This window comes from Lepidochelys kempii, chromosome 3 (genome assembly GCF_965140265.1).
Source record: "Lepidochelys kempii isolate rLepKem1 chromosome 3, rLepKem1.hap2, whole genome shotgun sequence".
Lineage (NCBI taxonomy): Eukaryota > Metazoa > Chordata > Testudines > Cheloniidae > Lepidochelys > Lepidochelys kempii.
In genome coordinates, this window is record NC_133258.1 from 145,238,440 (window position 1) to 145,250,513 (window position 12,074).

A 12,074-nucleotide genomic window follows, 5' to 3' on the forward strand; every position below is an offset into this window, starting at 1 on the left:
AGTCTTGTTGACCCAGTCCTGTTCATTCTAAAATGTTGTGTAGATATACCTATAATGGCCTAACTTCAGCAGGAGAGACAACCATTGTAAAGGGGAAAGGCAGAAATATGCAATAGAATTTGAGTCCAAACTATGTATTTTCCCACAAAAAATGAGTACTGCATTCTATAAGCTTCTGTGGGGGTCATCACATACGAACAAATAAGTCCTTGCAATAATGAATTAAATCTGAACACATAATTAAGGGGTGTTTTTTTTTTAAAGGGACTGTGGTAGGAGAAAGTGACTTATCTTGCTGCCCAGGAAACTACACCTGTATAAACACTGAATAATTATGTTAATGAAACAGTGCTGTGATGGAAGAGGAGTCACCTTTTCACTTCAAGAGAGTCCAAAACCTATTAGGAAGCCTAGATATTGGAGATACTTAATCCACTGGAGTAAGATCACTTTAGTATCTGAACATCTCACAAGTATTTAAATATAGAAACAATCACAATCTCTCTTTCCTCCTTCCAAGCCAGAGGATGTCTAGAACTCACTGAGAAAGGTGGGAATGAAGGATTGACAGGCAAAATAAGATGGGCAGCCTGACAGGCCATGAGGGCCTGAATCATTATGCTAATACAGTGAGTAGGTAGCTTTCTGATTTCTCATCTCGCTCATATAAGTCTGCGTGCATACAAATTAAAGATTAGACACTCACATATTGTTTGCTTTTAATATTGAATCACGATGTAAGAGAAATTTATAAAATTCTTGTGGTCTTGGGAATTTCACACGGTCCATCCTAGAAGTAGTAAATAAAACTTCAGTCTCAAAAGAGATTTAATGAAGATGTGCTTCTGGAGCATACCTACAATTAGAATTTCTTGGTCAGACGACATAGACAAAAAGGATCTATCCCCCAATGTAAGTGTCATGTTACAGCTCCAGTTAGTGCAGACAATATAAAATGACTACTGAGGAGAACAGACTTTAAATATGTAAGATATCAACGAAAAATGTATGTATTACGTATCAATACACAGACTACAAATACACACTACAAAAATACACACTTAGCTCTTTGAACTATGTACTGAGTGTAGTGTTACCATGTGGGAAATTTCAGTTTTTATCTTTACTTACAGGTACTAACTATATTCTACCCTTGGCATGTCAGTAATATTCAACAATGCATTCTGTACCAAAATCATGAACATTTGATGATATTTTAAGGGAATATTTACAACAGTGAAAATAATGTTTATGACTTGTACAACAGTTTGGGAAGACAACAAAATTTGTGATCCTTAATGTGATCTATATACATTAAAAAAAGTTACAAAACCATATTCACAATGTTAATTACTCTGTAGAGCCATTTCTGTAAGAAACAGTTTGAACAATAAAAACAGACTCAGACTTCAAGGTCAGAAGGGACCATCGTGATCATCTAGTCTGATCTCCTGGTCTCTGACAATCTGACCTGGGGGGAAATTCCTTCCTGACTCCAAATATTGCAATTAGTTAGACCCTGAGCATGTGGGCAAGACCCACCGGGCAGATATCTAGGAAAAAATTCTCTGTAGTAGCTCAGAGCCTTTACCATCTAGTTTCCCATCTCCAGACGCTGGGGATTTTTGCTACTGGCAGTTGCCGATGGGCCACATGCCATTGTAGGCAGTCCTGTCATACCGTCTCCTCCATAAAAACATATCAAGCTGAATCCTGAAGTCAGTTAGGTTTTTTACCCCCACTGCTCCCCTTGGAAGGCTGTTCTAGAACTTCATTCCTCTAATGGTTAGAAACCTTTGCCTAATTTCAAGCCTAAACTTGTTGATGGCCAATTTATATCCATTTGTTGTTGTGTCCACGTGGGTGTGTAACTTAAATAACTCCTCTCCCTTCCTGGTATTCATCCCTCTGATGTATTTATATAGAGCAATCAAATCTCCCCTCAGCCTTCTTTTGGTGAGGCTAAACAAGCAAAGCTCTTTGAGTCTCCTGTCATAATGTAGGTTTTTCATTCCTTAGATCATCCTAGGAGCTCTTCTGTGTTAACGTTTGAATTCATCTTTCTTAATGAGAGATCAGAACTGCACACAGTATTAATGGGTTCATACAGGTCTTTAAATCATAAGCTTAACAGGTCTTGGGCCCAACCTTGGGAGAAGGTTCAAAGACGGTGGTGAGAAAAGTGGACAGTCATTGGGTACTGATGCAATAAAAAAAAGAACATATAAGAGGGGGCAGCGATATGAAGGGCCTTGATAATCCCTTCAAATTATATTCAGAAGTGATTTAGTTCTTAAATTTTCCTCTGCACCTAACAATCAAGCCTGTACATTTTGGGGGGCTAGAGTGTGACTCCTTACTCACACTGGTGAACAGTTACTTGCACAAGTAGTCCCATGTCTTAGATGAGGCTACTACTCATGAGTGCAAGTGCTCATTTGTGAGAGCTGATCAACAAAAAACCCAAACCAATGAAATAAGAAAACCTTTCCTCCTCTGCTTCAGGTTAATGTGCTAATTACAACGTCTGCAACTGGCACATTTCCCTTCACTGTTAATAATTTTTCAATTACTTTATGGCCCATCTAGCATCTTTCCAGACTAAATAAATGTAGCTCTTGCAACCTCTTGTCATTTTCCAATCTTCTCCATCTTCTTTTCACTTCTTTGGAGCACTTCAGTCTCCACTTGCTTAAGAAACTAAAACATTGGACACTGTCAATCTTCCATATTTTTATCCCTCCAAAAACTATTAACCCAACCATTGTTTGCCTTTTTAAGCGATTGCTTCTTATTCAGCAAACATTTTCAATGAGTTATCCAAGACTTTTGCCAAATCACCTTCCCCAAAGGGTCCCAAAAGTTCAGTTCTCATCAGCATATAAGAAGTTTGGGGTTTGTTTGTTTTTTTGTTTTGGGTAGGTGGTGGTGGTGGGGGTTAATATTATATAATATCTGATTTCTGCAAATTTTATTTAGTCTTCCATTATTCTGTTCAAAGTCCCAAAATACTTAAATTCATCTGAAATTTTAAACTTTTAAAATAACTAAATCAACTTCATCAACTCACTATCCATTTCAAGACTAATAGTTTTACTTTTTCAAAGTTTGACTGAATTAAATTTGCAATAAAAGGATGTAATTCTGCACCAGTTTATTTATATGGTATCACCTGAAAGTCAGGAAACAATATATGTGCAATATTTTTTAAAGTCAAATACTGTTCTCAAAAATATAAATAGCCATTCTCATCCATTTGATTACCCCCATCTCCTGACTACTATAACGCAGTTGCCTGGAATGGCACAATGCTACTGCACTCACTAGACACTGCTTCTGTTTTATAGCAGAAGAGGGAAACAGCGAGGAGCTCTCTCTGTCACGATTCCAACCATCAGTGCTTCTCCCCAACCCCTAGAGATCAGCTAGTATTACAGAACATTGATCCCAATACTAACCTCCAAGATGCTCCTCTATCACTTTTCTCCAATTCAAACAGTATCCTTTCACACCAGCTGTTTGTTACCACTTAAAACCATTTTAATCTCTGACAAAGCTTAACCCTTATCTTTTTAGTTGTTTTACTCATTAATATCTGACATGTGGTCAACATGTTAGTAAGAGAGCATTGTCCCTAAGTGTTTGTCCATAAGGAGGTTCCACTACTCCCAAAAGTACAACTGTTCTCTTTTTATAAAAAGAGTTGTCTGTTGTAAATAGTGTAAATTTTAAGAGTAAAAAATCTAATCTAAGTAAAATTTAGTTTAAGTAAAAAACACAATCACAATGAACAATTATTTCTGAAAACTGATGGAGAAAAACAGTTACCCCAGAAGAATCTAAGAAAAGTTAGTACCGATTTTCAAAAATTGATGTGCAATTGTATCAATTCTGCTCTATAAATCTAGCTTCCATTTCCAATAATAATCACCAAACTAAAAGATAACAGAATAAGCTATAAGAACAAATTACATTTTGCAATACTATCAAAAAACAAAACAGGATGAAGGGAATGAAGCTGATTAACACTTAATTTCAGTAAAATATTTGACAGCGTCTCACAACATCTTACTCTCTGCATTAGTTTAAATCTGCTCACACATGAATACTCATGTGTGCTGAAAACTCTCTCCAGCAGAACCCCAAAATCATGAACACCTGAGTTATAAAGTGACCGGTCAACCATACACCTTATTTGGAACCGTAAGTACGCAAACACACAGCAGCAGAGACAAAACAAAAAACAAATACAGTACTGTGTGAAATGTAAACTACTAAAAAAAATAAAAGGAAAAGTTCAAAAAAATTGACAAGGTAAGTAGATTGCTGCTTTTAACCATCTTAATTTAAATGAAACCTTCTTCTTTTGCGTAGTAAAGTTTCGAAGCTGTATTAAGTCTATGTTCAGTTGTAAACTTTTGAAAGAACAACCATAATGTTTTGTTCAGAGTTATGAACATTTCAGAGTTACGAACAACCTCCAATCCTGAGTTGTTCATAACTCTGAGGTTCTACTGTAAATATCTGTAAGCAAATGGCAACAGTATAATGGCAAAGTATATAATTAGGGGATATGCATCTATTGGAGTCATGCAAGAATCTGTGTTAGTTCTGATCTTACTGAATATCTTCATTAATCAGAAGAGGGAATAAACTCCATATTCATTAAATTTGCAAGTGATATTAATGCATATATGTTAAGAATCCCAGCAAAGAGAGAAATGACACAAGAAAGATGACAACGGGGGCAGATCACAAACTAAGACTGAACTTGAAAAATGTAAGCTAGTACATTTTTTGGAGATTCTTGATGGGAAGGCTAAACTGGGAAAAACTAATACTGAGAACATCCAACAGGTGGAACAGCAAATTAGAAAAGAGCTTGCTATGCAAGATGTTAGAAACCTTAAATGAAAGCATGAGCAATTTGCAGAAACATCCCATCATGCAAGATGGAATTTTTTTCCTCTTATGCATATTCTATTTGTGAGGTACATTGTATCATGAATAGGGCCCTACCAAATTCACTATCCATTTTGGTCAATTTCACGGTCACAGGATTTTAAAAATAGCAAATTGCATGATTTCAGCTATTTAAACCTGAAATTTCATAGTGTTGTAATTGTAGGGATCCTGACCCAAAAAGGAGCTGTGGGGTGGTCACAAGTAGTGGGGTTGTGGTACTTCTGTGCTGCTGCTGCTGGCGGCAGCCCTGCTTTCAGAGCTGGGCAGCTGGAGAGCTGCGACTGCTGGTGGGGAGCCCAGGTGTGAAGGCAGAGATGCTGCCAGCAGCAGCACAGAAGTGAGGATGGCATGGTATGGTATTGCCACCCTTACTTCGGTGCTGCTGCCTGCAGAGCTGGGCCCTCAGTCAGCAGCCACCATTCTCCGGTTGCCCAGTCCTGAAGGCAGCAGTGCAGAAGTAAGGGTGGCATGGTATGGTATTGCTCCCCTTACTTCTGTACTGCTGGTGATGGGATGCTGCTTTCAGAGCTGGGTACCTGGCCAACCGCCGCCACTCTCTGGTTACCCAGCTCTGAAGGAAGCACAGAAGTAAGGGTGGCAATACCATGACCCCCCCAAAATAACTTTGCGACCCCCCTGCAACTCCCTTTTTGGTCAGGACCCCCAATTTGAGAAAAGCTGGTCTCCCCCATTAAATCTGTATAGTATAGGGTAAAAGCACACAAAAGACCTATTTCACAGAGGGAGACCAGATTTCACAATCCAGGAAGCATTTTTCATGGTCATGAATTTGGTAGGGTCCTAATCATGAATACATACATATGAATATCAAGACAAAGTTTGCCAAATCAATCTATTTATGGAATTCCACTGTATGTTGCCTGCCTAATGAGCATATTATATCTATGCCAAAACACAGGGTATTTTTAACAGTTGTTTCTGTTAACTTGATACAACTAGATAATGAATCAGTTACTAAATGACAAATTCCGCAATTAAGGTCAATCACTCCAGGTTAGAATCATGTCCTACTTGTTTCCCTTGTCCCCACAAGCATTTCTTTTTTAAACTTGTGCAAGGGAACGGATGCAATAGAAAGGTAACAATCTTTCTGTTTGGCTTTGGTGTGAGTGGGTATGGAATACTGCATTTCATTCTGGGAATCTCATTACAATGAAAGTATTTAGCAAATCAGAGGAAGTTTAGATACCACCACCACAAGTGAACAGGGATCATAGTGGGATTGATTTATGAGGAGATTAAAAAAAACCTGAATAAGTGTAGCTTGGCTAGGGTATGACTACAGAAGGGAAGGCAAAGGAAAACATGATAACACTATACACTACCTGAAGGGTGTAAATACCATAGTATGTGAGGAGTTAGACAAGCACAAGAAGCCTATGTGAAATAAGATAAAATTGAGAAAGAAAATCATGTAATATCAGGAGCACAGAACAGTCTCCCAAGAAAAGTGATAGTTTAACATCTAAAGCTAGGCTGGATGAAAAACTAGTGAATGTACAATAAAGAACAATTTGGCATCAAGAGAAAGATAAACTATATGACCTCAAACTTCTATTATTCTATTAAACATTTCCGTATATATAGGCCAGCTGGAAGGCTTCAGAAGTCAGTGGAATTTGGTTTTAATTAACACTGTTTGTAATTCAGCTATATGGATCAATTAATTTCCAACAGCCATTTCCCAGCAGCACAAAATACAGATCAGACAGCAATCATTTATAAATTGTCAGATAGGAAATAATTTCTTTGAGTTTTACAAAGGTTGCAAAGAATTTCACACCTTTTTGAGTATCACTCTCTAGCAGATAAATGTTTTTACAGCTTGTGGCAGTGCCAATCAAAGCTAATTATAACCTTATTGAGATGCTTTGGCACAGAGGCAGCAGGCCCAGGGGATGAAGCAGATAACTAGTAGTCAGAAAAAATAGGTTATATTTAGGGTTGTCGATTAATTGCAGTTAACTCACAGAATTAACACAAAAAAATTAATTGCACTGTTAAACAATAGAATACCAATTGAAATTTATTAAATATTTTGGATGTGTTTTTATATATATATAATATATATATGATTTTATATATAAAATCAAGAATAATATACACTTTGAGGTGAATTGAAAAATGCTGTTTCTTATGTTTATCTTTCACAGTGCAAATATTTGTAATCAAGAATAATATACACTTTGATTTCAGTTACAATTACAATATATATATTGTAGTCTGTGTTGTAACTGAAATCAAAGTGTATATTATTCTTGATTACAAATATTTGCACTGTGAAAGATAAACATAAGAAATAGCATTTTTCAATTCACCTCATACAAGTACTGTAGTGCAATCTCTGTATCGTGAAAGTGCAATTTACAAATGTAGACTTTTTTGTTACATAACTGCACTCAAAAACAAAACGATGTAAAACTTCAGAGCCTACAAGTTCACTCAGTCCTACTTCTTGTTCAGCAACCTCTAAGAGAAACAAGTTTGTTTACATTTACAGGAGATAATGCTGCCCTCTTCTTATTTACAATGTCAACAGAAATTGAGAACAGGCACTTGCATGGTACTTTTGTAGCTGGCATTGCAAGGTATTTATATGCCAGATATGATAAACATTTGATGTCCCTTCATGCTTCTGCCACCATTCCAGAGGACATGCTTCCATGCTGATGACGCTCATTAAAAGAATAATGCGTTAATTAAATTTGTGACTGAACTCCTTGGGGGAGAATTTTATGTCCCCATCTCTGTTTTACCCGCATTCTGCCATATATTTCATGTTATAGCAGTCTCGGATGTTGTTCATTTTAAGAACACTTTCACTGCAGATTTGACAAAATGCAAAGAAGATACCAATGTGAGATTTCTAAAAATAGCTACGGCACTGGAACCAAGGTATAAGAATCTGAAATGCCTTCCAAAATCTGAGAGGGACGAAGTGTGGAGCATGCTTTTAAAAGTCTTAAAAGAGCAACACTCCGATGAGGAAACTACAGAATGTGAAGCACCAAAAAAGAAAATCAACTTTGTGCTGATGGCATCTGACTCAGATAATGAAAACGAACATGTGTCGGTCTGCACTGTTTTGGATTGTTATCAATCAGAATCCGTCATCAGCACGGACGTACCCATATCTACTCTAGCGACACCATCAGAGGACTCAACTACATGAGCCACACCATCAGGGATTCATTCACCTGCACATCTACTAATGTGATATATGCCATCATATGCCAGCAATGCCCCTCTGCCACGTACATTGGCCAAACCGGACAGTCTCTACGTAAAAGAATAAATGGACACAAATTAGATATCTGGAACAGTAACATATAAAAGCCAGTAGGAGAACACGTCAATCTCCCTGGACATTCTATAAGAGACTTAAAAGTAGCCATACTTCAACAAAAAAATTTCAAAAACAAACTTCAAAAAGAAACTGCAGAACTAAAATTCATTTACAAATTTAACACCATTAATTTTGGGGTTGAATAGGGATTGGCTGGCTCACTACAAAAGCAACTTTCCCTCTCTTGGTATTGAGACCTCCTCATCAAGTATTGGGAGTGGACCACATCCAACCTGATTGAATTGGCCCTGTCAACACTGGTTCTCCACTTGTAAGGTAACTCCCTTCTCTTCATGTGTCAGTATAATAATACCTGCATCTGATGAAGTGGGTTTTTTACCCATGAAAGCTTATGCCCAAATAAATTTGTTGGTCTTTAAGGTGCCACTGGACTCCTCATTGTTTTTGTGGATACAGACTAACACGGCTCCCCTCTGATACATGAATCTTTAGCGCATCTGGCATGTAAATACCTTGCTGCATCGGCTACAACAGTGCCATGAGAATGCCTGTTCTCATTTTCAGGTGACACTGTAAACAAGAAGCAGGCAACATTATCTCCTGCTTGTTTCTCTGAGTGATTGGCTGAACAAAGAGTAAGACTGAGTGGACTTGCAGGCTCTAAAGTTTTACATTGTTTAATTTTTGAATGCAGTTATTTTCTGTACACAAGTCTACATTTGTAAGTTCAACTTTCATAATAAAGAGATTGCACTACAGTATTTGCATTAGGTGAACTGAAAAATACTATGTTTTTGGTTTTTTACAGTGCAAATACTTGTAATCAAAAATAAATATAATGTGAGCACTGCACATTTTGTATTCTGTGTTGTAAATGAAATCAATATATTTGAAAACGTAGAAAACATCCAAAAATACTTAAATAAATGGTATCTATTATTGTTTAATCGTGCGATTAATTTTTTTTAATCACTTGACAGCCCTAGTTATATTACCAAGTCTGTCAGTGACAAGATGGCAAGTAGTTTAACCTCTGTACTTCAGTTTTTCCATCTAGTGTATAAAATGGGGAATCATCTTTACCAACCTTTTTAAAGTGTTTTGAGATCCCTTGATGAAGAATGCTACATAAGTGCAAAGTAGTAGTAGTATTAAAATGCTTGGCACGATTAGGTCTTTGCAAGGTGGACATTTTTCTCTCATGCCCATTTTATTTATGATGCACACTGTAATGTGAATACATACATATCATATGATTATCAAGATAAAGTTTGCCCAAATCAAATCTTATTTATGGGATTTCACTGAACATGTGGCCTGCCTCATGCTCACTATATCTGTCCCAAATACACAGGTTATTTTCAACACGTTTCTGTTAATTAGACACAAATAGCTAATGAATCAATTACTAAATTACAAATTCTGCAATGAAGGTCAATCAGTTCAGGTCAGACTCAATTACATCCATCCTTCTCTTTCCCTTGTCCTCACAAGCACTTTTTAAAACTTGTGCAAGAGAATCACCATAGAACATCACACCTGCAATCCTGTTCAGAAGACCTTCTTGATAATCCCACAGGAACAGAGAGATTGACAAAATCAGGAGATTTTCCTGCCTATAAAAAACAGGGAAGCAGCCTGTGCTGCTGCATGTTGGGGAAGGGATATGAAGAGAAAAGAGGACAAAGGGATAGGAAGCGGAAAACAAAGAGGGAAACCTAGAGAAGAGGAATGTGTGGTAGGTTCTAAATCTCAGATATGGTCACTTTGAGAACCAACTAGTTAGTTATTAGGAGTCTGTTATTTGGAGATGTGACCTACAAGAGATTCATTCTTGCAACTGATCTGTAAATGGTTGGAAAACCTACTCTCCTATTACAGTTCTTACAGCATGCTAATCACTGAGGCTATGTCTACACTAGCACTTTTGCCAGTATAACTTATGTCACTCACGGGTGTGAAAAACACACCCCTCAGACTGACATAAATTACACTGACAGAAGTGCTGGTGTGGACAGAGCTACGTACGGAGGGAAAGCTTTTCCCATCAGCATAGAGCACCTACAAGAGCGATCTTAGAGCAGCGCAGCTGCATTGGTATAGCTGTGCAGCTGTAAGTTCGCTAGTGTAGACATGGCCTGATAGTGGCTCTAGATAGTTTGTGCCTGACTAGAGCTGTAACTCCTTAGCCCAGGAAGGGAAGGGAGGATGCGAGTCCTCTATCTAGCAACTTGCTCTGACCAACTGAAGGCTAACAGGCTCTGGGCCTTGTCTACACAGGAAAATTAAGATGCTTTCTTCACTATGCAGCAACTCTGATATACTACACAACAGCTTCTGCAATACTACAATAGCAATATAATAGTAATATAAGCAGTAGTCAGTGAAGGGGTTATCCAACAGGAGATTAAACGCCATATGGATCTTGAGGCACAGAGGCTGAGTCCTAAACAGCAGCAGACACAGATTGTAATCTCTTCCTAGGATCCAGCTACCTATGCGCTTCATGTAGCAGGGATTGGCACTCTCGCATCGGTCTTTTTAGCCACAGCCATACTCACAAGACATAAAACTATTGTCAGCGTCATCTTCGGTCAGGAACAACAACAACAATTGTAATGTAGAAAATAAAAAGGCCAAGCTCTTTTCTCCACTACACCTTCTATCATTGCTACCACTGCTGAAGAATTAAAGGTCCCAGGTATTCTAGGATAGACAGGGCCCAGATTCAGCCTCTCTCAGCACAAGAGATTCTGACACATAGGGAGAGTAGAAGGGTACATTGCATCACTCCTGCTCCCTCCCCTTCAGTTTAAGAAAGAGGCAGGAAGAAACTGAAGCGATTCGAAACAAGGGAGGATAAAATGGGAGAAATAAGAGAGGGGCGGGACCGGTCACCCCAAGCCCCAGCGCAGCAGGGCTCCGCAGAACAGCCACAAGTCACAGGCGAAACTGACAGGGGACATGACAGAGACTTCCGGCACCGCTGTGACCGGGGTGCCCCCGGCTGCCAAGCCCTGGGGCGCACAAGGCTCAGCGCCCCACCACCTCAGCCGCTGAGACAGTGGCTCTCTCTCTCTCCACGCCCCGGGGCGGGGGCGTCCGGCTGAGGGGACGCGGGTGTCACGCCCCCCACACGCTGCGCGGCCGGAGCGACCAGCGCTGCCTTTTCCCGGGGGCAGTTCAGACGCCGGAGGGGACGGCGGGCGCCCGAGGGGCTCCGGCTCTGCCTCCCGGGACCATGCAGCGGCCGGACCCGGCAGTCACTAGACGGGGGGCGGCCGGGGCTGGGGAGCGGCGCTGGGAGTCGGGCGCAGGCCCCGGGAGACGCAGGACGAGCGGAGCCGGACCGGAGAGGAGGGGAAAAAAAAAAAAAAAGCGCGGGGGGGGTGTTGGTGTTACCTGCAGCTCCGCCCGCTCCGCCTCCCACTCGGCTCGCTCCGCCTCGAAGCGGCCCCACTCGTGCTGCAGGAAATGCAGGATGCCGGGGACGCTGTACTGAGCCCGGGCCGCGGACACCGGGGCCGGGGCGGCCGCCGCCAAGGAGCCCCCCGCGGCCGCGGCCGCCGTCGCCTCCCCCGGCTCCAGCCCCGGCCCGGCCCCGCCCGGCGGCAACAGCAGCGCGTTGTTGTTGTTGTTGTTGCTGAAGAAAACGCCGGGCCCCGCCTGCTCGTCCATGGCCGGAGCCGCCGCCCGCAGCCGCCGCGTCCCGGCAGCAGCAGCAACCTGGGCGCGCCCGCCCGCCGTCACCGCCTGACAGGACACCCCCGCCGGCTACTAC

General features: G+C 40.6%; 1 protein-coding gene across 6 annotated transcripts in view; it reads right to left on the reverse strand.

Moving 5' to 3' along the window:
- Window positions 1-12,074, reverse strand: part of STRN (striatin) — a 108,849-nt gene extending 96,775 nt beyond the window's left edge. For 3 of the 6 annotated variants that reach the window (XM_073338378.1, XM_073338374.1, XM_073338373.1), the window contains exon 1: window positions 11,696-12,072. In XM_073338378.1, coding sequence (XP_073194479.1) covers window positions 11,696-11,971 — 276 coding nt within the window. In that variant the 5' untranslated portion in view covers window positions 11,972-12,072. Of the gene's footprint in view, window positions 1-11,695 lie in introns of all 6 variants that reach the window. The other 3 variants (XM_073338372.1, XM_073338377.1, XM_073338376.1) reach the window with 3 other exon arrangements.